Here is a 25,196-nt window from a genome sequence, read left to right as displayed (position 1 = left end):
TAATGTTTTAAATGTTAATAAGCTATTGATACAGATGTTCCATTTATGGGTGCCAAATGTCGTTCGAAACATAGCTGCTGAATGATGCGTAAGAACTAAATCAGTTTTTGTCCTTATTTCTGAACCAGGTAAAGTGTGCTTCTGCTATACAATATATAGCTGAGGAAGGAAATACAAATGCCTGTTTTGTCTGTTGTGTTTTCATATTGATAACGTTATACAGAACACCTAGGGCTGATATTTTAACTTCATTATAAAAACAAGCTTTACTTTATTTGTCCTCCTGCTTTTCTCAACAGATCAGAAGACAAAGTAACAGTCCATTTCATAAACCGAGATGGAGAAAATATCACGACTGAGGGGAAAATTGGCGATTCTTTATTAGATGTTGTTGTTAACAAAAATCTGGATATTGATGGATTTGGTAAGTTTTTGTTGTTTTTTCTCATGGATAATGCACACTGCTGTGTTAAATTTAGGTTTTATTTTTCACTTTGATGAAAGGCAAACTGAGAATATTTTGAAATATTCACTTTTTTTTCTTTTTATTTATATTTTGTTGAAGACATGAGGTAACATGGTTACACACACATATCATCTTCCAGCTAAACCACATGTATTTAATGCACATTAGTTACATGAAGTAATAGTGTCAGACTTAATGCAGCATGCAAGTAGCGTTTGGTACCTATACACCAATCAATAGAATTAAATGGTTAAATAATACTTTACTGTGTGGTGTTTGTCTACGAGAGTGACAATGATTGGTATGTACAGGATTTATTGTATCTTAATATAAAATAAACTTGATTTATAATGTGTTTGTATTTTTAGCAGTATTTAACAATAAAAAGTATGTCTGTGTGAGCATACAAATTATTATTTTTTAAATCCCACGATATTGCGACATGGAAATTGTTGATATCATATTAAAATATCTTGGTGCCCATCACTATTTATTATTATTTATTTCTTAGCTATTAAATACCAATTGTCAAATAATACACATGCCAATTGATGTTTACTAATAACTTTAAGTTAGGACTGGGTTGGTATTTCGATAAGTTGATAAAACATATCGAAAAACTAACTGGGCAGTTTTAAAAGTATTGGGTCACCTAATGATAAACTGAAAATATTTCGTAAGGTGCACACCGAACCATAAACTCTTTAGCCTCCACAAGCTTAATACTAATAGAGACCGACTGTAATTAATTCCCCTACTAAAACGCATAAAGGCTGGTATTGCAGCTGCTGTTTCATAAACATACACACAATACCCCAGCACCACAAAAAAAATACATTAAAACAATGCAGCTTTATCCTCAACCTCCTCACATCTGGTAATGTTTGTTTGTTTGTTTGTTTGTTTGTTTGTTTGTTTGTTTGTTTGTTTGTGCCCATTTCCAAAATACTCTGCTGTGGTCAGATTTTCTCCATTTTCGTTTTTATTACGAATTATTGCAAAGAGCAAAAGTTTTTAACCAAACTGAAACATAATGTGTGTGTGTGTGTGTGTGTGTGTGTGTGTATATATTATATATATATATATATATATATATATATATATATATATATATAAAACATATACTAACTCAGTAGTACAGTTATATCAGCTACTTATACATTTACTGGTGCTTTGCACTTAACCTTTTCTCCATAATAAATCCAAATATTATTTGAAAACCTTTTGGCATGTCGATGTACGGTACCGGTAATAAAAATAATACCCTGTTCGGTTTGCTTTTATTTTCTTAGCGAGTGGAAGTGTGTACCAAAAAGTCTTAAATATAAAACAGATGAGACAGTCACTTACTCCTTTCACACAGAGACACTAAAGGGAAGGGTACCGATGTAGGGCCAGAAAGTGGTACATCGTCAGAATGTGGTACGCGTACCAAAACGTGACCCATGTAAGATCAGAAAATGGTAGGCTGCCAAAAGGTTTGTATTTCAAGTACTTTTCATGCATGTGCCAGTTTATGTACCAGTTCTTTTTTTTTCATTTTCAATATACCGGTATACACTGATAGTGGTATAGCCTACAGTACAATGTGAAGCAAGAAAGTATTGAATAGGCTACTGATGTATGCTTGCTTTAAATATATACATTTCAGAACCATTAGTTGTGTTCATAAGTTACTACAGGCCTTAACGTTGTGTTAAAACAATGTGCAGTTTTAAGCTCATGGAATCTACATTATTTTCAAATTTACATGTGATTGTGTTCCCTTATCTTAATAGATGAATTTAATATATAATGATTGTATTAAATGAGGTGTTGTAGCTGCTGAGTAGAACAGGTGCAGAGGTGATGCAGTGCAGAAACAATCACAAATGGAAACTGTAATCCGGTTTGGAAAAGGGATCTTTATTTTGTAAAATCCCGGTCTGGTGACCAAACAATAATCCTCCGGCAATACACACCAAAGTGTAAAGCTCGGCAGGAAAATGATAATAATGATTTGCAAAACAAAACAAATAATAACACGTTATCCGATCCCACAATAATACTATTAGTAGTTGTTGGCACGGCCGTTGTACAGTTTAAAGTTCTATAAAATACACATGTAAATTGAATTTATTTAGCGATGGTATACTATACAACTATACATTTAAAGTAATAATGTATACACCAGTAATATACCAGTGTATTCTCTAGTGTAATATTATTATTATTTTATTATTATTTTTTTTATTTAGCAGACGCCTTTATCCAAGGCGACTTACAGAGACTAGGGTGTGTAAACTATGTATCAGCTGCAGAGTCACTTACAATTAAGTCTCACCCGAAAGACAGAGCACAAGGAGGTTAAGTGACTTGCTCAGGGTCACACAATGAGTCTGGCTGAGGTGGGATTTGAACTGGGGACCTCCTGGTTACAAGCCCATTTCTTTAACCACTGGACCACACAGCCTCCTATAATAACTGTATACCAGAGAATAAAACGTTCAGATATTGTGACACAGATCCCAAGTTGCTACACAAATTATATGAAGATGGACACTGTGTGGAGCTCATTGCTCCTTTTGTACATGAAGATGGAGAGTGTGGAGCCTCTATCTGATCTGTTAATTTAAAGTTCATTAACTCAACCAAATGCATCTGGGAATAAGTGTTTATTTTATCTGTTTTGTAATAAGTTTCAATTTTGTTAGTTTCTAACCCTGACTAAAGCTTCGGTTAATATGCAAGTTTCTTCCCTGACAGCACACGCAGAGTGCAGTGACCATATTTTAGCTATACTTGCACTGAAGCAGCAAGCTACCATGAAAAAGCTCTGCGATAAAGCAAGTCAATCCTCAGGCAGCAAACTGATTACTCAGCCTAAAGTTATTTATCACATGGCACAAAATGACATTCCAAGTCATCAGTTTTGCGAATATGTACACTAAAATATCAATAACATTTGAAAACAAATGATTTAACTGTTTTGTTTTATGTTTAATTAAAAATAAGGATTTTTTCTCCATGTAATTTTGAATACGCGTATGTGTAGAGTGGATATAACCGGTTCATTTTGTGTGATGACCGGTAAAATACTTAGTAACAGGTCACTGTGACAGGCTGTGTTTTTTCCTAGCGGAAACGTTGTAAGCATTGTGTCTCCAGTCTATTGGAGCTGAAGGAAATAGCAAGACCGAATGGGCCCAGATTTCCCCACCAAAATGTAACATACTGGTTAAGAATTATCATAAAAGTCTGAAAGCCATAATAAAAGCAAAAGGAGGACACACAAAACACTAAAGCAGGGGTGCCAATACTTTTGGCATTAACTAATACTTTAAATAAGTTTTGTTTTTTGATAAATATTATTTGTTAAATTACTAGAACGTGTGTATTTTGCTTTTTGATTTATTCAAAGTGGTTAAAGTTTACTAAATGCTTGTCCTTAATCTGTTACCTTGAATGATGATATAATAAGCGTAGGGTGCCGATACTTTTGCATTGCCTGTACATGTTGTCTCTATAATGCTTTATTTATCTTATAAACTGAGGGGTTGAAAAAGGAATTAATCGGTTTTGTGTAAACCTGAGATTTCAGTTCTTTTCAGTACGCTCAGTATATGTAATTGATGTAATTCAGAATCTTTCTTCACCCAGTACAGTACCTATACTCAGATATCCTTCACCAGCTGTTTCAAGAAATGTTTAAAGAAGTGTGAAAGATATCTTAATACATGTAATGTGCACTCTTTTATAATTGGAAATATGAATATGTTGACCATAGTTTTTATGGTCTCTGTTTTGCAGTGTATTAAGTAGTTGGATAAACTATACAGACATAAGGGGATGTGCACAACAAATAGATTTCCCTTTCAAAAAAGAATTGTTGAAATGGATTTTCAAATGGATTGCAGTTTCACTGTTTGACCACCAGATGTCACAAAGAACTTATGAAAAAAAGAAATGTACACATTTAAACCATAAATGGGGATACTATTCCACAATATTGGGAGGTGATTTTTTTTTTTTCAATTATGAACAAGCCTAACAGGCACACGGACATAATGAGATCCTAAATAACTCTGTTTGCAAAACTTGAAATGTCCAGCAAGGAGACACTATTATTTGTATTTAATGTTAACCAGCTCTTTAGTAGTTAACTCACCAATTTTTCCTCCTCTCATGCAATCTTCCTATTTTGGTATAGACATTTTACAAATGTGGGTCAGAACTCTTCAATGATCTCTCTGTTGAGCTAGGGATTCTGGAACACTTCAGAGATCTCTCTGTTGAGATTTTGAATCTGTTGAAGTTTCTCATCTTGCTGGAAAATAACCGATATACACAGTGGCATATCTTGACAAACCATTTTGGGATAAATTGTACTGTCATCTGTTTATTAACCATCCCATTTAATCTTTTTAGTATATGAAGTGATGGTAGGCAATACAATCAATCTTTGCCAGGCAAATAATTAACCTTTTGTTGATGGTAGTATACTCAGCTCCTTGAGTGTATAATATGTTTTAGAGAGAGAGAGACAGTGAGGTTAAATCTAGCTCGCTAAATACAAATAGTTATTTAATTGTAAGGCTGGAAATAGACTCCAAATATCCAAACTTCTGGGAAAAGCCTTATGTAGAAAAATAAGCACTTATGTAAAGTGACCCTGTGGAATTCATTGACTCCATGTGACAAGAAATTAAAAGTGTCAATGAAAACAATATATATATTTTTTACTTGTTATTTATTGTCAATCGTGACTTAGAAATGGATAGTGAGGATGTACAATCAGATGGTGACTGTTGACATATCTGTAGTTTGGCAAGGTTGTTTGCTTTGGGTGTATTTGCACCCCAAACAGATCAAAGTTAAGGGTCGTGCAGGCATTCATTGAGTAAATACAGCAAAGATTCCACATTGCTCTTGATTTGGTTATTGCCAGCTTGATGTCAGCTTAAACACAGCAGGTGTAATGTCTGGTTTATGTATCTTTGTATCTGCTCTGTAGGCTGGACATTAGTCTTGACTACAAAGTTACACAATTGTACAAAAAACTCACCATACTCCCTCCACCAAACAAAGGATTTATCCCCCTTTTATACAGATGTCCACTCCCCAGTTAGCACTCACTTACCTTATTGGAGAATGGCCACACCTATGACTGTTGGCAAGGACAGACCCCATCCCTGCCAACCTTACATTCTCACACATGCTATTTACACAAGCAGGGCTATTGCCCTGCCACATACCTCCCCCTTGTGCACAGCACACATGGCCGCCACTAGCCACCTGCTTACACGCATTTTTAATAATACAAAATAAACAAAACCAAATATACACCTAGCTCCATCGGAGCGTTGACTAAACATTTGTCAGGAACCTATTCTAATAAACTGGACAGCTAAGCTGTTTGCTGGCTGGAAAAACAATAGGTTGCGGATGCAACCCCGGTTCCCTGAAAGAGAAAATAACCATCAAGGTATGGGACATTGCCATCAGGCAGTAGGGATTGGCTGAGCTTTATGTCAAAGCTGCCGATAGGCCTCCGCGCAAGCTGCCTTGTAAGCCCGCCCCCCTGGGAGCTTACTATACGCAGCGCGCGGAGACTCTCTTCCTCTTTTGCTCTTCAGGCCGTGAAGGCTTCCAGAGCGACCTCGCGGCTTGATGGTTATTTTCTCTTTCAGTGAACCGGGATTGCATCCGCAACCTATCGTTCCCTTTCAAGTTGAAAATCACCATCAAGGTATGGGAACAGTGTACCCAAGCCGTCGCGAGGGAGGATTCTCGGCAGTAGGACAGATTTACGTCATAACGCAACTGCGTAGGCAGTACATCTGCGCACATGCGGAGCTGCGCCTCAGCGTCTATGCTCGCAATGACACCTGTCCTAAGGTGGAATAGTCACACCATATTGTCAACCACTACACGTCCGCAACCTGAGGTGTCATAGAGTGTAACACAGATGCTCCAAATGACGGAGCAGAGGATTCCAGTACATTCAACCGGTAGAACCTCGTAAAAGTATGCGGTGTAACCCAACTGGCTGCAGCGCAAATGTCAGACATCGGCACCCCTCTAAAGAGGGCCCAGGATGTTGCCATACCCCTAGTGGAATGTGCCTTCAACTGCCCTGGTGGCGGAAGGCCCATAGAATCATATGCTAACTGAATAGCATCCACTATCCAATGAGAAAGGCGTTGCTTAGACAACGGCTGACCCAAAGTCTTAGAACCATGGCATATGAACAGCTGTTCTGTTTGCCTCACAGTCCTTGTGCGGTCAATATATCACCTCAATGCCCGCACAGGGCAGAGCATGTGTAACCGCTCTTCCTCTGGGGAAGAAAAAGGGGGAGGATGGAACGCCATCAACTCGACTGGTTGGTTCATATGAAACGGGGATATGACCTTGGGTAAAAAGGCCGGATTTGGACGCATGGAGACCTTAGAACCGTCTCCTGCGAAACGAGTACATGATGAATGCACCGAAAGTGCATGTAACTCGCCCACGCGTTTTGCTGATACCACTGATAGCAAAAACGCAGTCTTTATAGACATGAACATCATATCCACACTGTGGAGAGGCTCGAACGGTGCCTTGGTAAGGGCTTCTAGCACCACATCAAGGCTCCATGACGGTAAACTGGTCGTCCTTGGAGGCCGCAAGCGTCTTGCGCCTTTTAGGAACTGAGATGCCAGAAAATGGCAACCAGGTGATAACCCGTCAATGCGTACATGGCAAGCCGAAATGGTGGCTAAATACACTTTAAGTGTAGAGGGAGATTTCCCCTCATCTAGCAGCTTCTGCAGAAACTGTAATATCACTGCCATAGGGCAGGAGACCGGGTCATGGCCCTCAGCCAGACACCAACTCTGAAACAATTGCCACTTATACGCATACTGCGACCTAGTAGAGGGCGCTCTCGCACTTTGAATGGTCGATATAACCGCCGTCGAAAGCCCTAAGGCTGACAGGCGCTCCCGCTCAGGGGCCAAGCCCATAACTGCATGAGTTTGGGGTTTGGATGCCATAGCCCTCCTTGGGCTTGGGACAACAGGTCCGCTCGCAGAGGGAGCTCCCTCGGGCGACCGTGCAACAACTGCACCAGACTCGGGAACCATATTCTCCGAGGCCACCGAGGAGCGATCAGAATCACTGTCGCTTGCTCTACCGTGACCTTCTCCAAGAAGGCGGGGAGCATCGGAATCGGTGGAAATGCATACAGGTGCCCTGGCAGCCATTCGTGAGCCAGTGCATCGACTCCTAGGGGGCTGTCGAGGTCCTTCACCGAGAACCATAGGGGACAGTGCGTGGTCTCTCGCGAAGCGAAGAGATCGACTTGCGCTGTGCCGAACCATTCCCAAATGCGCTCTACCACCTGAGGGTGAAGACGCCATTCGCCTGCAAGAGGACCTCCTCTGGACAGGAGATCTGCTGCGTAATTGACTCTGCCCGGTAGGTGAACCGCACGCAGAGAGGCTAAACGCGGTTGTGCCCAAAGCAACAGCCGTGTTACCATCTGGTGAAGACCGGGGGACCGCAAGCCGCCCTGGCGGTTGATATACGCCACTACCGTGGTGTTGTCTGACCGCACTAACACGTGCTTGCCTAGAAGCACTGGCAAGAAGTGCCGAAGGGCGAGGTCCACCACTCTGAGTTCCAGAGCATTGATGTGGGCCAACCTCCAGGGTCCTGACCACACTCCGAGTCCCCGACCCGTTCCAGACTGCTCCCCAACCATGGTTGGAAGCGTCGGTCGTAATAACCTCCCTTCGGAAGATGGGACCCAAGCGTACGCCCTGGCAGATGTTCGACGGAACTTTCTACCAGCGCAGTGCTTCCCAGCAGGTTCGGGATACCCTCAACCTGCAGTGATTGTCTCTCCGCGGATGCAACGCGAAGGCGTTGAACCAGGCCTGCAGAGGTCTCTGGTGTAGTAAGCCCAAAGGAAGGGCTTGCGAGTCGGCAGCCATCAACCCCAGCATGCGCTGACACAGCTCCATGCTGACTGTTTCTCTCAACCTGAATAGGGAGAGACACCGCTCCAGCGAGGCAACTCTTTGTGTCGACAGGGTCGCTTCCATGGACACAGAGTCCAGATGCAGACCCAAGAATTCGGTCTGTTGGCTCGGCATGAGGCGGCTCTTTTCTGAATTGACCTTCAGACCCAGCCGCTGAAGGTGGTCTGTAACCATCACCGTGTGCTGTGCCAACTGCTCCTTTGACTGCGCGCAGAACCCCTGGTCGGTCAGAGCAGGGTCTACTAGTTGAATGGCACGCTTCTTGAGTAATGCCTGTATTTCCACATTCAGAGCTGAGGACTGAACCGAGTCCTTCACTGCAGTTACCACCACTCCCCTGAAGGGGGGGGTGGGGGGGGTTTAACCGGAACTGAAGGGTGTACCCGGTGAATATAGTTTTGCGCACCCAGATGTCGTTGGTGCATTGTTGCCAGAACAGAAGCTGTGGAACAGTGTAGGGGTGGGCTGCGCTCGCTCACGAGGGGCCTGGCCAGAGCCACGAGGACGCGGTCTGCCACCTCCTCTAGGGCGCCATCCTCCGCGCTGCGGTCTTGCAAACGCAGGTTGGCTGCGTGCTGATACACCCAAAGGGGCGGTTTTACTGCCCTGTGGTTGCGCCTGCTGCTGCGGCGGTGCCCTGCGCCACTGGCGCTCCTGTGGCCGCCTTGGCTGGAAGGGTTTGCTTGGCCACATTTTTTGCCAACTGCTGCAACGCCTCACGCGCCTTGACAGAGCGTTGCAGCATCTCCTCAACCGCTGGGCCAAACGTGTGCCCCGGTGATATCGGAGCATCTAGCAATGGGGCCTTATCAGGCTCCTGTACCCTCGCCTGCGAGAGCCAGAGCTGCCTTCTTGCCACCACAAGAGAAGCAATGCTCCTGCCCTGTGCTCGCGCATTTAGTTGAGCCAGCTTAACTAATAGCTGCGCAACTGCACCCAGTTCGGTCCTAAGGGCAACAGATGGGCACTCAGGCAGATCACGGATGAGCGCCGCCTGGTAGACCGTCAGGAGGCTGGCCACGTTAGACAGCCTAACTGCCTCTGTAGCCGCGGCGTACCCCTTTTTTAGGTGGGCCTCCGTAATCCTACACTGCCTGTTAGGGCAGGAGGGGTCCTTAGCCAGCCCCGATAATGTTGGCGCCTTTACCAGCGCGGCGAACGCAGCGCCCACTGGTGGAAAGGACGCTAACCCAGCTTCGCTCGCCCCGTGCATGGTGAAGGCCGAAGCCTTGCGAGAAGTTGCAGGGGTGGAGGCCGGGGCCCCCCAGGTGGACTGCACCTCCTTAATAAAATCAGGGAATGCCGGTAGCATCCTGGACTGAAGGGGCGGAGCTGACGGTGACTCAAATAGAGAGCGTCGAGTTGGCTCTAACGCAGGGCAGTCCACGCCTAAATGACGGGCTGCCCTCTCCACCACTGACCACATAGGGTCATTAGTATCCAGCGCTTATGGGTCATCCTGTCTAGAGTGCTGGGATGCCACCTTAGGCTCCGTGCCCTCTTCAAATAGTGGATCTGCGTCAGACGCGTCCCTTGAGACAGCATCGACGTCCCACTCTACTTCCTGGGGTTGGCCGTGAGGCACTGGTGGAGGAACCACTGGCTGACTAGCGATGGGCCCGGTTGTTAGCTCTGGAGTCCGAGGCGCCACATTCGCTACGGTCATGAGGAGGGATTGCTGTCCCATCATGACCTCCATGAACTGTGACATTTTGGAGGTGAGCTCAGCCACTCCAAATGTGTCTTGACATCGCCTGCCCCTGCGAGGGGAGCGAGAGTGCCTTCTACGGCGAGGCGATCGAGATCTCGATCTAGACTCCCGACGGGGATGTGCCCCGCGAGAGGAGGGACTGCGGGAACGTTCCCGACCACGCCTGGCTGGGGACCTCTGACCAGCTGTAAGCTGGGAGGATGGGCTCCGGGAGAGCTGTGACGGCACCGGCGGCGTCAAAACAGATGACGGTGGGGCCGAAACGGTATGGGACGACCCCGAGGATGGGGAACGACCCCCAACCGCCTTCCTAGCTCTCTGGCGTAGGGTGCGTGTCTGGAACCCCGCACATAAATGGCAGTATGCCCTATCTGCCGCCGCGTCGAGGTGCGTGCGTCGAGCACCGAAGTGCGTGCGTCGAGCGTCGATGCGTCAAGCACCGACCCGTCGAGTGCCGAGGGTGCGAGCGTCAAGCACCGAAGCGTCTAGCACCGAGCGCCGAAGCGTTGAGCATCGAGCACCGAGCCCCAAGTGCAGAAGCACTAAGCACCAAGCGCAGAAGCGCTGCACAAAGCGCCGAAGCGCTGCACCAAGCGCAGAAGCGCTGACACCAAAAGCGCCGAAGCGCAGGTACCGAGCGTGGAATGCTAGCACAATATACAGAATAAATATATAAGCAAGAGGGTGTAGTATACAATTACCACGTGGCGGGTAGAATGCGCCGCGGTGGGGAAGGAAGACTGCAGAGCAGACTACACGCACACACACGGTCTAGCCTAAGCGAGACCGAGGATGCAGATATGCGCGTGGCCTAAGGCCAACGCAACACGCGTCCTAAACAAAAAATATATACAATATATATAAACAATATATATTACACACAATATTTTACAAAAACCCAAACACAATAATAATAATAAACAGAGGAAAGACGGGGAGACCACGAAGAAACGCGATGCCGAAGCAAAGCGTGAAGGAAATATATAATGTAAAAACAATATATAATCCTAAAATAATAATAATAATAATAATAATAATAATAATAATAATAATAATAATTACTCCGAAGAGTATAACTGAAATAAACGCGGAGAAGGAGATAAACCAGCTTCTCAAGCCTAAGCTTATTGAGTTCAATCAGTTACAGCTCTAAGTCCTACCGCTACTGAGGCTGAAGGCAAAAGAGGAAGTGGCTCTCCGCGCGTTGCGTATAGTAAGCTCCCAGGGGGGCGGGCTTACACGGCAGCTTGCGCGGAGGCCTATCGGCAGCTTTATCATAAAGCTCAGCCAATCCCTACTGCCTGACGGCAATGTCCCATACCTTGATGGTTATTTTCGACTTGAAAGGGAAACACAGTTTTTAAAGATGAAACAAAAAGGCTTTACACAGTACCTTTTAGTACAATTGAACACACCAACAATCGAGCTCTCCACACAGCAGCAGACTGACTGCTCTCTTTATATACCCTGCACCTAGCTGTAATTTACAATACTAGCCACGTGCAGGTGATAATTAACAATAAAATAATAATTTAATTAACAATAACACACATTTGTATTGTTCCTTGGGATAACAAAATACTGAGCTCAAGTCGTGATTTCATAAAAACGCCAGGTGCTCAGTGTTTGGTATTTGAGTTGTTAAAATTGCCAAAATGAGTTGATTTAAGAATCTGTATAAATAGCCATTTGAAAAGAAATTTATAACGCAAGAACAGCGAAAGATACGACCATGCCCTGCTTGAGTAATGAAGATCGCCTGGTTGCTATCGGCATGATTGAAGTCAGCCTATCTGTGAGAGAAGTTACACGAAGAATAAGATGTTCTGCTTCAACAATCAGCAGACTAGTCTAGAAAAATCAGGAAACCGTCTCTGTGAGGGACAGGCCACATCCTGTAAGGCAGAGGGTCACCACACTGGCCCAGGACTGTCACATCCGACTGATCTATTTGCATAATCGTTTTCAGACTGCAGTGGCTACAGCATGAGAAACTCCAGGAAGAAATAACCTGTGCATCAGCAGAATGACTGTAGCTGACAGTCTGCATGAAAATGATTTGCATGTTCGGAGGCCATTCAGGGGTAACATGGTGACATCTTCTGTGGGCCAGAGAACATCTGAGGTGGTGGCAGAGAAAGTGGTGGAGTGTTTTATTCACCAATGAATGCTGTTTTGCCCTTGACAGACCTGACGAAAGACAACGTGTGTGGAGACGTCGTGGTGAGTGTTGCATTGTTCAACCCAACTGGTGGGGCGGTGGAAGTGTGATGATGTGGGGAGGAATCTCCTTTAACACAAGAACGCCTTTGGTGCTCATTGAGGGCAACCTTATTGCTCCGCGATACACTGATGAAATTCTTGAGGCAACAGTTTTTCCGTTCCTGCAAGCCAATCCGGAAGTGTCGATTTTCCAGCAGGACAGTGCAAGACCACACAGTGCTAGGATTACAATTGCACAACTTCAAGAAAACAATGTCGAGGTCTTGCCGTGCCCAGCATTTTCTCCTGACCCGAGTCCAATAGAATATCTGTGGGACCAAATCGTCAGTGACAACCGCGACCAGCCAACCATCGCCAGCTAGCTGCAGCTGCACAGGAAGAGTAGAGGAATATCCCACAGCAGTCTGGCCAGAGGCTGATCAAGTCTATGCATCAACGCTGCCAGGATTGTGTTAGTGCTCAGGGAGATTATGTCACGTTTCATACTGAAAACTGATCCTGACTCTCTGATCTCTATTTTTGTTAACATTTTCTGTGATTTTGTTTAATATCTATGTTTAAAATATTTTATTAAACCCATTAGACCTGAGTGTTGTGTTTTTGTGTGTGTGTGTGTGTGTGTATATATATATATATATATTTTAAAGAATCTCCTCCAGGGGAAAATAAGACAGCAACTCCCATTGGAATCAAGTCCATATCCACACTGAGTTCTCAATAAAAGCAATAGTCTTTTATTAAATATCTTTTAAAATTTCACAGTAAACATAGCTAACATGTTTTGACCCATAGGTCTTCTTTAGAGCATGAAAAAGAAAGGTGAAGGGGGCTCCCAAGTGGCGCATCCAGTAAAAGCACTTGCGTAGAGTGCAGGATGCGTCCTATAGTCTGGACGTCGCGAGTTCGAGTCCAGGCTATTCTCTTGCCAACCGAGGACTGGAGCTCCCAGGGGGCGGCGCTCAATTGGCCGACTGTCGCTCGACTGTCGCTCGGCTCACCGCGCACCAGCGACCCCTGTAGTCTGGCCGGGCGCCTGCGGGCTTGCCTGTAAGCTGCCTGAGAGCTGCGTTGTCCTCCGATGCTGTAGCTCTTGGGTGGCTGCATGGTGAGTCCGCAGTGTGAAAAAAAGCGGTCGGCTGACGGCACGCGCTTTGGAGGACAGCGTGTGTTCGTCTTCGCCCTCCTGAGTCAGCGCAGGGGTGGTAGCGGTGAGCTGAGCAGAATAAAATAATTGGCCATTCCAAATTGAAAGAAAATAATAAAAATAATTGGCAACGACTAAATTTATTAAAAAAAAAAAAAGAAAAAGAAAGATGAAAATCACCCTTAAATAGTCATTATTCATGTCAGGTGAACAACAGGAAACATTAAGCAGATCACATTTCAATTAAACACACCAGTAAATCGCAGCACTCAATTAACAAATAACACATTATTTTAACGGCAACCGCAGCAAACTTACAATCACAAAGTTCATGAAATAATCAAATATGATCCATAATAATATATCCAATCTAGCATAACAACATGAAACCTAAATTACACAGTTCATATCAAGACAAGGTTAAACTCCTTGCTGTAGTGGACATTTAAAAATTAGGAAACACATTTCCAGTTAACACGAGAACATAGTTGTACACTTGATGTACACTTCGGTTTCCCAAAAGGTCAACATCTATATAAATCTCGTCAGTCATGTTTATTGCGATAAATTCCAGTATGTCTGCCGTTTTTGCTTTTAAAATTTCTAATGGCGTGTTGGATATCTACCAGTGATTTGCACCTTTCTGAAAAGTGCTGACCCACTGTAATGGGTGTTCTATTAGCAGTCAGGCGTCCAAATTGTATTGATAGTTTACAAGCAGTTGCAGTAGGTGGGGGCACTCCGGCAGTGGAGCTGGAGAGGGGCACTCCGGCAGTGGAGCTGGAGAGGGGCACTCCGGCAGTGGAGCTGGAGAGAGGTACTCTGGCAGTGGTGTTGGCGAGGGGCACTCCGGCAGTGGCGCTGGAGAGGGGCACTTCGGCAGTGGCGCTGGAGAGGGGCACTCCGGCAGTGGCGCTGGAGAGGGGCACTCCGGCAGTGGCACTGGCAGCAGCTTGGATGCTGGACCCTCTAATTTTGTGGATGGTAGTGGTAGCATGCTTGGTTTCAACCACCCTCCCCATAGCAGCATGTTGTCACATTCATGCCTCATAAAGGTTTTTTTTCCTGGTGGGTTAGGTGAATTATATATTCGTTCTCTGGGCTTGAGTGAAATGAATTTAAGCAACCCAATAAACCTTTTAAGAGCAACAAAAAAACAGTCACGACAGTTAAAGAATACACACTCCCTTTTAAGAACACATTCTCAATTTAACAACATTTTAGTTTCCAATATAGTCATATATTTTAAGAGAGTTATCCTATTTTTAAGCATTTAGTAAAAGAGAAAAGTAGCTTCCTTTGGAGAGACTATATTAAGAGTCCAAGCCCTCAATTAAAAAAATTAAGTTTAAAATATAATCCTATTTTACAGGTGTTCAATTCTATTAAAAGCTTATAAAACAGTACTGTGTTATTCAGGCATACAAAACCAATCTTATCCACCCATCTAAAACTAATAGTGATTTTATAGTAGATACATATATAAGACATCTAGTTTTCAGGCAGAGAATTTTACTTACCATCTTCTTTTGAGGAATAATTAATTCAGAGCAGGTAGGTGATGTCAAATAGGTGAGCGGGCTTTCGGGCAGTTTCTGATTCAGGATTCAACTGCAAAGGCTGGGTTAATGAAATCACAATCTCAAGTTGAGATTGGAGATCGAGAACAATTTAGTGAGATTTGACTCTAGTATTGTCTGTCTGATTGACAACTCATCTTTAATTGACGTCACTGCATCTTCCAAGCTATGTGGTTACAATGTGCTGAAAGCTGATGCACCTGTAATGCATTACTGAAATCATGCTAAAAAATACATATATTGCAGTTAAGTAAAAATGCATATAATGCATTCACTTGGTTTATATGCGTAATATGCTTTTTTTCAAGATTGTATCAAGAATACTAATTTTAGCAAACTGACATTTTAGTTAAACATCAGGACCTGATCATTGCACCAGTAGAGTCATCAATAAGTACATTATGTGTCAATTCTCAGAACATCACCAGACTGCAACAGTAAGGCTGTTATGCTGTAAGTCCAAGAAACACCTTGGTTATAGTTAACAGAAGGTTAGTTATTTTGTAATTAAGCAACACATTACCCGATCAGTTCACAAAAAGTTCACTATGTGGCAATTCTAAGCAAACGCAGGTCCCTCTTCGAGTCGACCTGAACTTTGACTGAGATCTCTACCTTGTTCATTCAGTCAGGAATGAAATTCTTGCTTCGGACCGCTTCTTTTCCAAGGCTGGTGGAAAGACTGGTGCAAGTCTCCAGTATCTAGCTTCGTATGTATGCTAAGTCTGTTCCGGCTGGCTCATGTAATGTATTGAAACGTCCTCACTACACTGTATACATTCTGGGCTGCTGCCCATTCTATGTGAGTTTTGCACCTGAGGCAAGTTGCCCTTACTATTTCTTCTCCGTCAGGGATATGGATCAGCTCTGCTGGGCTAATTCTGGTATAAGCATGATATCATTTAGGAAAACAGGCTGAACAATCTCCCTTCTTAACTGATTGTTCAGCTGAATCAGCTCTTTTCTGACATCTGTCACAATTATAATTGTTGTGTCTTGGAGAGGCCTGCATCTTCCTGGAACTTATTACCCTTAGCTCAAACCTATCTGAATCTCCCACAAGACAGTTATGAAAAGTCCTGTACTTCTCCATCTCCATCCCCATCTGTTCACACAAGTATAGTATTCTGGGTACTCCACGAGCCATTATAATTCTTTTAACATACTATTGGCTCACTTCCATGTCTCCAGACTGCCACACCTCAGCATCGTAGTTGCTGAGTGCAGCATGGTCATTGCATTTCTCTTGCAGATGGTGGCCCCTACTCTCTGACTGTTGGGACAGTGGCTCCTCCCCCTTTGGGTTCTGGCACGGCAGCTCTACCCTCTCTGCCCTCTCTGGCAGGCAGCCCCTCCTTCTCCGGCTCTCGGGATGGCAGCCCCTCCGTCTCTGTTTTCCTCAGCAGTGCCTGCGGTGGCTGCTGAGGGTCATCTGATACTTGCTCTTGTTCCCCGCAAACAATTTCAGAGGTTTTGAAGCATCAGCTCCTCCTCTGGTTCCCTTAGCAGCGGTTCCCCAGTATTGAAAATTACTTTTCTGACTTCAATTCCAGATTCTGCAGTTATAAATCCCGATCCCCTATTCTAATTTCCATGAGGTCATGTAAGATTACTGTTTAAAATCCCACAGCCCTGCAGTCTAAAATACTAAAAATAAAGATTTTAAACTACATATAAAACCATAATAATAGATCGAATTTCCATTCTTTATTATTTAAAAAGAACAAAGTGAAAAAAAGAGCAACATTTCGACCTGACGGCTTTCATCAAAAATAGGTGTTTCAAGAGAATATTTATTAAAGCAGAAAAAAGGGTTGTCAAATTCAAAATTGATCATTAAATATTTAAATGCTTACCTGAAAAACAGTAAATGCTATATTGTAGAATATTTAGTTTTTTATGTACACCTTTTATAGACTATTTTCACCATCAGTAAATTATCAAACAAAATACTATAAAAACATAAATAAATGTAAAAATAACAACGGACACATGAAACGTCCCCTTCTTGTACTGGATAGAGCGATCTTTAGCAGAAATATTTTTTATCTTTGCACCTGGTGTCTTTTTTGTGGGAGACATTTTAAAGAAAGCATGCAGCTCTATTCAGTGTGTTCAATCATTTACCGGAAGCAAACTAACTAAAACCGGCTGCCAAATTCCTAAATGTAGTGTATCAGGTAGTGTGCGCGTCAATAAGGTAAACGTTTGCTGTATTTATTTTAAATGATTAAATATGAATATTCGCACAATTCTTTCAGAAATGGGAATTTTCACGGGGAACTACATATTACACAGCAGTGGGGTAATTTCACAGAAATCGTGAAATCCGTGATAGCCGTGAAACAAATACAGCCTTATGGATTGTAAATGGATCGCTTGCATGAGTAGACAGCTATTTAAAAAGCTGCTACAGTCATGGGATATAGAAGAAATGTAGAAACGAGTACATCTGCTGTATTTTGATGAATTTGTTGATTGACAACAAGACTGCTAAAAGAAAAAAAAATCATATTAAGTAAATTAAATGCTATTTTTAAACTGAAATGCTTTTCCAGAACTCCTCTTTTTTTTTCTTTTTTCTTTTTTTTAAAAAGAAATTTCATAGAAATATGAAAAATAAATAAATAAATAAAACAGAACAACTAAATTAAAAATAGCTCTTCATATGGGCAGCGGAACGTTTTTTTTTTTTTTTTTAATATCTATAGATGTTTTTGCTTTGGTAGTGTGTGGCAAAGTGCCCCGCCCCTGTGTGCATTTGTGTGTTCTATGTTGTATATATGCGTGCGTATTTTAATGTTGGTGTATAGATTGGTACACGGGATATAAACAGGTCTGTGTTTCACGTGTGTTTAAAAAGTGTATATTTGTATTTAGGCACGGGCTTGCACATCACGCACGTGCATTTAAAATATAATATGTGAGCACGGGGTTGCACAGAATTAATTCACGTGCTGGGATTCAAGTGAATAATTAATTAGTAATTGAATCCCAGCACAACAGTATAAATAGGCACATTTTTAGTCAGTCAGGGTTAGGTGTTCGGAAGAGGAGAACGGGTGAGAGAGAGAGAGAGGAGAGTTAAAATCATTAAAAGTAAACGTAAAGTGTTTGTTCTCATCGTGTTTGTTTGTCTCTCCGTGCACCGTTTGTTTAGTGTTAGTCCGTTTTGTCTGTCTTTTTATTTTGGCTACAAGTGCCGTGTCCTGTGTTTTGTGTACCGTTTAAAACCTTTTATTTGTTAATAAACGCTGAGTGCAGCCATTGCACTCAGCTCATCACCACCGTCTGTCTGTGTGTTTGAATTCCTGTCTGGTCTGACGCAACCCACTCTGGCCGTCTTTGTAACAAGTGTCATTGTTGATTGAACAAATTTATTTTAAAAATACAGTGGCCTATGTTTGTTAATACAGTAACCAAAAAGAGAGAGAGGGGAATAGTAAATAAATCCCAAGCAGAAATCTTTTTGTTAAGCAAAGACGGTAACCGGCTCATTAAATTGCTAAAAGCTCTCTGGCGCACCCTGCTAGAAAAATCAAGTATTGGTTTTACACTTCAAGCTGCACCACATAACTATGGTATGCTGTGCCGTGCCTCGAGGTACTGCAGATTTGCCGTGGTGCGGTGGAAGTTTTACACAGAGGTCTGGGGGATGTTCTTGAAGATTGATTGATTGATTGATTGATTGATTGATTGATTTGGCATGGAATGCCCCTCTTAAGATGGGTATCACATTTTAACAACAGCTGACTTACCATTTAATTGAATTGACCAATATTTAGAAATTACAGTTCATTTAATTTGTATTTCGATTTTACCATTGGTGGGTACAACTGGCCATACTCAGTGGTGGTGTTGTAAAGGTAACTTGATTTAGTCGTGAAAATATAGAATGACTTGATAAACTTTGTCTCACTAGTGATTGCTCTAAAGTCAGCTTATAACTGCTCTGTTTCTCTCAGTTTAATTATACAAATGAATGGATCCCCAGTAGTTTCGTTTGATTTCCTTCAACCATGATAGTTTTGTTTTCCAGGTGCCTGTGAAGGAACATTGGCATGTTCCACCTGCCATTTAATCTTTGATGAGAACATCTTTAAGCAGCTGGACCCAGTCACTGATGAAGAAATGGACATGTTGGACTTGGCTTATGGACTCACTGAAACGTAAGGGCATTGTATTTCGGAGGGAGCTACTGATAAATATTGATTTCATGTGATTTGTCTTTGTTACCGTCTGTCATTTTAATGTTAGTTAGACTGATGGTAGTGACAGTTTTATAGAGGACTGTCATATAATGGTCTTCTACTAATCTACTAATAGACCTTTAAATGGCAGCATTAAACATGGTCCCAACAAGGTTATAAGTTACAATAAAGATTACTGTGCAATACCTGCTAACCTTTATTGGAACTGCGGCATTTGTTAACTGAAAAAAACATGCTAATTTGATAACAATGGCTGTTACGTTTATCAATGCTTCCACACTGCACAACAATGACATTCTGGGAATGTACAGATACAGCACCTTACTCAAGCAAAATATGTCTTGTCACTATGAGTACACTTGTTGTTTTAGTGTCAGTTAACTTGACCTGGTTTTGAATTAAAATAGATAATTAATAACTGAAAACATCCTCAAAAGAAGTTAAGTCCATAGAATCTTTTTTTTTTGTTATGTTATTCCATGCATAGTCACGCTGGCTAAGTGTTGTTGGTCAGGCAGAATAACCAGTTTATCTGAATAAATCAACATATTTGCTAGCATGGCACTGTAATGTGATCTAGAGCAGGGGTGTCAAACTCCAGTCCTCGAGGGCCGCAGAGTCTTCTGGTTTTCATTCCAACTTAAACTCTCAATTAACATAATTGATCTAATTATTTGTTCAATTTGACATATTTAATATTTTTCAAGGTCTTTTACAGTTGATGGTTTTAAAAATGTACTTGATTGAAGGTACACTACCTATGAAACATGTTGAGGCCTGAACAGAAGTGTTAAATGTGTCCAGTTAATCAAATAATTAGACCAATTAAGTAACTGAGAGCTCGGGTGAAACGAAAACCAGAAGACACTGCGGCCCTCCAGGAACTGAGTTTGACACCCCTGATCTAGAGGATAAGCGGATTTATACATGTAATCCTAATCAGTCTGCAGTTACTTGCACATGCAGGAAAGGAAATGATGACACTGATTAAACTATACCGAGCATCAAAAGAAACTTGTCACTATTATAACACATTTATTTAAAATAATAATAATAATAATAAGGTATATAAATGATGGACATTGACAAAATGTTTTTGGTTTCTTTTTAATCACGCGATCATTCACCCTTGGCCATGACACGCTTGAGTGGCTATGACTGAAGCACGTGCACTTAATCACCTAATTAGTGAGACAGTTGATTGGACACTGGATATGGAGTGATTTCAGCTGTTGATTTGCAAGCTTGAATAAAAGCAATAAAGAAAATCACAGAAAAAAAAAAACAATGTCTGTCATGAGAGCAGCGCCTTCTTGAAATCTACATGTTGTAGGCTGGACTAGGGCAGCGTATTGTGGCTCGTCGTCTTGGGTGCTCACAGCCAACAATTTCAAACCTGGCGAGATAGTATAACCAGACACACTCTGTCAATGACAGGCCACGAACTGGGAGACCAAGAGTCACAACACCTGCCCAAGATCGACAGATCATTTTGCAGCATCTTTGTGATGTCAGTTGTTAATCAGCACAATAAAAAGTTACTGCACCTGCTCTAAAATTGTGTTTGTCATTTTTCGATCACGTCTTGTGAATTTTATCCAAATATAAGTGATATGTTTCTTTTGATGCTCAGTATTATTATTATTTAATCCTAGATCATAATGTATATTTAAAACAAATGCCAATGAAATGCATCTTGTAACAAGAGGCTCCGGGTTGTATCAGCTGATTTAACTTGTAACATTAAACAAGACTTCCTAGTTCTTCGCTGCAGCTGGCATGATTTGGGAGTCAAACATAGCTACTGATGCGCCATTGATGTACGTTATAATAGAAGCACTAACTGATTTAGTGCTCTTATGGTAATGTTCAGTGTTTTTGTTTGAAGTTCAGTGGCAAATCAGCAAACCGAGATTACCTTTGACAGATGAGATCTGTAATACCAGATTTAACACCTTGGGCATTTAGTGTGACAAACACATGTGACTGCTCAGTCTTATCAATTTGTCATAATGAGTCTTTGAATAGTCACCAGGAAAGAATAACTGAAGCTCATCACAGATTGACAGCCACAGTATATAGTACAGTTCTGGAAATACAGGCTTATCCAGGACACAACAAACAAATACATCCTCCCTAATTAGGAACCAAATAATGTAATTGTCCCTATTTTGCGAGTACAAAAGGTGTTTACAAATATCAGTATTAAGGATATGATAATGTCCCATGGAGTGCAAGTGTTTTTAAGTGTAATTCACATCTATTGGACAGTAAATACTAAAGAAAGACACAATTGGACCAAATTAATTTTATTGTCCACCAAAACCAGCCAATCAGTACTTTGCATCGACAAAAGCAACCAATCCTGTACCTGCAACTGCTGAGAGCCAATCGCAGACTGTCAGCTAGACTGGAGCACAGACACACAGCAACAACAACAAAGTGAGACGCGGACAGTTCAGTAATATTGCTCCATTCATATACAGATTCAGGAGAGAAAGGCTTTGGCTGAAGGTAGAAACATGGTGAGCTAGGAGGCATTTTAGAGTGGTATTTAATGAGAGGTTGTGTTGGTAGTTCAGACACCATCGTACACGGACTGTTCAGTAATTGCTCTGTTCATTTCTCAGGCAATGTCCTGATTATAAATAAAACCCTAACAAGTTAATGAAAAAAAAATCGATTTACTAAATAAAAACTCATTGTTTTTCTCTTTTTATATGTATATCATCCTAGTTTTTTGTTTAAAAAATGTTCAGGACTATTTTCTTAGAATGGCTTTACTTAGCAGAAAGGTAACCGACGAATCAGTACAAGTTCAGGGTAAATCTAGGTTTTAAGGTGTTTTTTCTTTTTTTTTTTTAAAGAAAACAATGGTAAAAATCGTTTTCTAATGACGATAGTGACCTCTCGATGATGGCTCTACTGTGTGATAGTTGACCTTGACTTTCTTTAGAGCCCTCGCCTTCGGCTTGGGACGATTAACTCCCATCGTGGCCAACTATCACACAGTAGAGCCATCATCGACGGGCACTATCGGTTAAATATTACTTACATGTTCGTAAATACTGTGAATTTGTAGAATTTTTGCTTGCGATGTACTAAACAGCTCTTTTCCTTGAACTACCGTTATGTCAAGTTTACGAACAGCATAAATTACTGTTTATTTTACAGGAGAGATTGGAATTTGCATCTCATTATAAATAGTTTTGCAACACTGAAAGTCAAGAACTTCCTTCTGGCAAAAATAAATGAGTGGTATAGTGAACAGAAATAAGTAGTAGGCAAATATAATAGGATCGAGCTATGACTTCTGCAGACTCTGACCTTGATGCAACTATGGCACCAGCCAAGAAGAAAAGGAAAAGAAATTTCCACAAAGACGAAATTGACCTGTTAGTGAAATGGAAAAAAATCAAGAACTATTCATTTCACAGGGCCAAAAAACATTAAGAAAAGAAACATGGAAAGAAATAACTAACAAAATAAATTCACTGGGACACTGTAACGACAGACGCTTGACATTAAAAAGAAAAAAAAAATGGCATGACCTTAGGAGGATTACAAAGAAGAAAGCAGCAGAAATCAAAAAACAAACAGGACAAACTGAATGTGATGTGTTACAAACATAGCGCAGACCCTGGGCACAGCAGAAACAAACCAAAACATAGATCTAAAAGAAAGGGTCCCCAAAAACAGAAAGCTTAAATAAAACTAAGCTTGTTTCTATATATGGAAGTTTACCATGGTAAATGTGCACGGTAATTCTGCAGTTTACCATGTTTGTAGTCTGTACCCTAACCATGCTTCCCTATGCTTTCAGTGCTTTAATTAATACTAGTTTAGAAAACTTGCTTGAATATATGTGTATTTTTGTATAGTTGTGTAAAAAAGGTACAGTACATACAGTAGGCTACGCAATTAAATACTTTTCGTCGTATTTCAGTTATCAATGCAGTCAATAGTCAATCACTACATAATTACTGAGAAGATTTCAGTTTGTGTTTAATTAAAGAGCTCTGCAATGATTTGTTTCTATGTTTCCCTTCCATTATTAATGTGAAGTTTAAAATAAAGCACCTTCAAATATAAAAGAAACCAAAACAACATTGCCATTGTTTTTTTAATATAGATTATTAATAAATACATTTTGTTTGGTTTATTTTATCTTTTAAGGTGCTTTATTTTAAACTAACTAAAAGCCTGTAAATGTTTTCACATATGAACAGCTAGTTGAATCTATGCCAGTGAGAGGCATGCGTAAAATAACAGACACAAACTGGAGTCGTAAATCAGGAAAAAATGATAATACATCAAGGGTAAGTGCGAAACTTCTATATTATAATGAGATTCGTACATTTGCATACGAAAGTAGTTTGAAACGAACAGTTGTAACTAAACTACGGCAGCAGGGATGAAACTAAGTTACGGGAGTGAAAATGACTTTAATACATCGCAGGTAGGTCTACAAAGTCACAAAAACCTACGAAAAGTCAAGATACGAAAAAAAAATCAATGATACATAGAGCTCAATAGGTACATTATACATTTCTGAACAAGAATATACAAAAAGCATTAAATAAATCATCTTTTAAATGTATCTAGAAAAGATACATATTTATTCAGAAGCACGACTATAGTTCTGTGGAACTTCTCATCCTGGTAAACGATTTCTATCTGTGATAGACTCGCTCACATCATTTTCCAGTGGGAAAATTTGGCTAACCCATGGAAGCTTTACCACTGTAAGTGATTGGTAGTGGATGAATTAAGTGTAGACTGTCCACTGTTGTACTGTTCAACATGTACTGGTCATTCTGATATATTTGCTATGTACTGCAATCCCTTGTTTAAATACATACAAGTATTTGAATAACTGGATCAAATATAAGTTGGACAGCTACACAAAATGTACTCATTTATTAGAAGACATAAAATCAACTCATGAATTCTTAGCCAATAGCACCCAAGGGTCCAACACATTTTTCTTAATGGATTTACTAAGATTGCAGCATTACATGGACACTTTAATCAGCTGTGTATTAAAACTGTACTCTTTAAAGTTTTGAAGAAATGTTTGGTGATTTGGCCTTTTCACTAATGAAGATCTCTTTGTTTTTTTGTCTTTCAGCTCACGTTTGGGCTGCCAGATCTGCCTTTCAAAGTCGATGAACGGTATGACAGTATCAGTGCCGGAGGGTGTGGCTGATGTCAGACAAGCTGCAGATATGGGCTCGAGTCCTTCTTAACCCTAGTGAAATTCCTTGAGACTCATAGTGATTAATAGATTCCTACTGTAATTACAGGGATGGAAATAAGACTATATACATACACTGCTGTGCAAAAGTTTTAGACATGTTGCATTTTTCTACTCTGACGCATTATGAGCATCAACAATTTACTCAAAGCCTCCACTGGTGTTTTCTACTATTATAACAACCTTGACTTGCATAAAGAAGGAAAAATATTGAGTGAAATAGCTCTCATCACTTGATTTTCAAGGTGTGGTATCCGAAGCATTAATCAACAAGTACAGAGAAACATCATCTGTAATTGACAAAACATGGAAAACCCCAAAAGCTGTCTAACAAGGATGAGCAATACTTGAAGATAATATCCTTAAGGAATAGAAAGAAGACAGGTGACACACAGGTGTTATTGTCCATCAAATCAACAGTACGAAGATCACTCTTGAAATCAGGACTTAAAGGATGTGTTGCAATAAGAATACCTCTGTTAAGAAAGGGGAATAAGACTAAAAGGCTAAAATATGCACAAGAACACAGAAATTGGACTATGGAACAATGGTCAAAGGTGCTTTGGACTGTTGATGGATGGACAACAACACCTGTGCC

The 25,196-nt window shown here is 41.3% G+C and overlaps 1 protein-coding gene across 1 annotated transcript in view; it reads left to right on the top strand.

Moving 5' to 3' along the window:
- The window catches only part of LOC117406416 (adrenodoxin-like), a 39,558-nt gene extending 14,760 nt beyond the window's left edge, over nucleotides 1-24,798 (top strand). Inside the window, exons 2-4 of the mRNA XM_034010415.3 lie at nucleotides 300-424; nucleotides 19,170-19,299; nucleotides 24,473-24,798. Coding sequence (XP_033866306.1) covers nucleotides 300-424; nucleotides 19,170-19,299; nucleotides 24,473-24,590 — 373 coding nt within the window. The 3' untranslated portion in view covers nucleotides 24,591-24,798. The remainder of the gene's footprint in view (nucleotides 1-299; nucleotides 425-19,169; nucleotides 19,300-24,472) is intronic.
- The last annotated feature ends 398 nt before the right edge of the window (nucleotides 24,799-25,196 follow it).

Source organism: Acipenser ruthenus, chromosome 8 (genome assembly GCF_902713425.1).
Source record: "Acipenser ruthenus chromosome 8, fAciRut3.2 maternal haplotype, whole genome shotgun sequence".
Classification (NCBI taxonomy): Eukaryota; Metazoa; Chordata; class Actinopteri; order Acipenseriformes; family Acipenseridae; genus Acipenser; species Acipenser ruthenus.
This window is presented reverse-complemented; position numbering and strand designations above follow the sequence as displayed.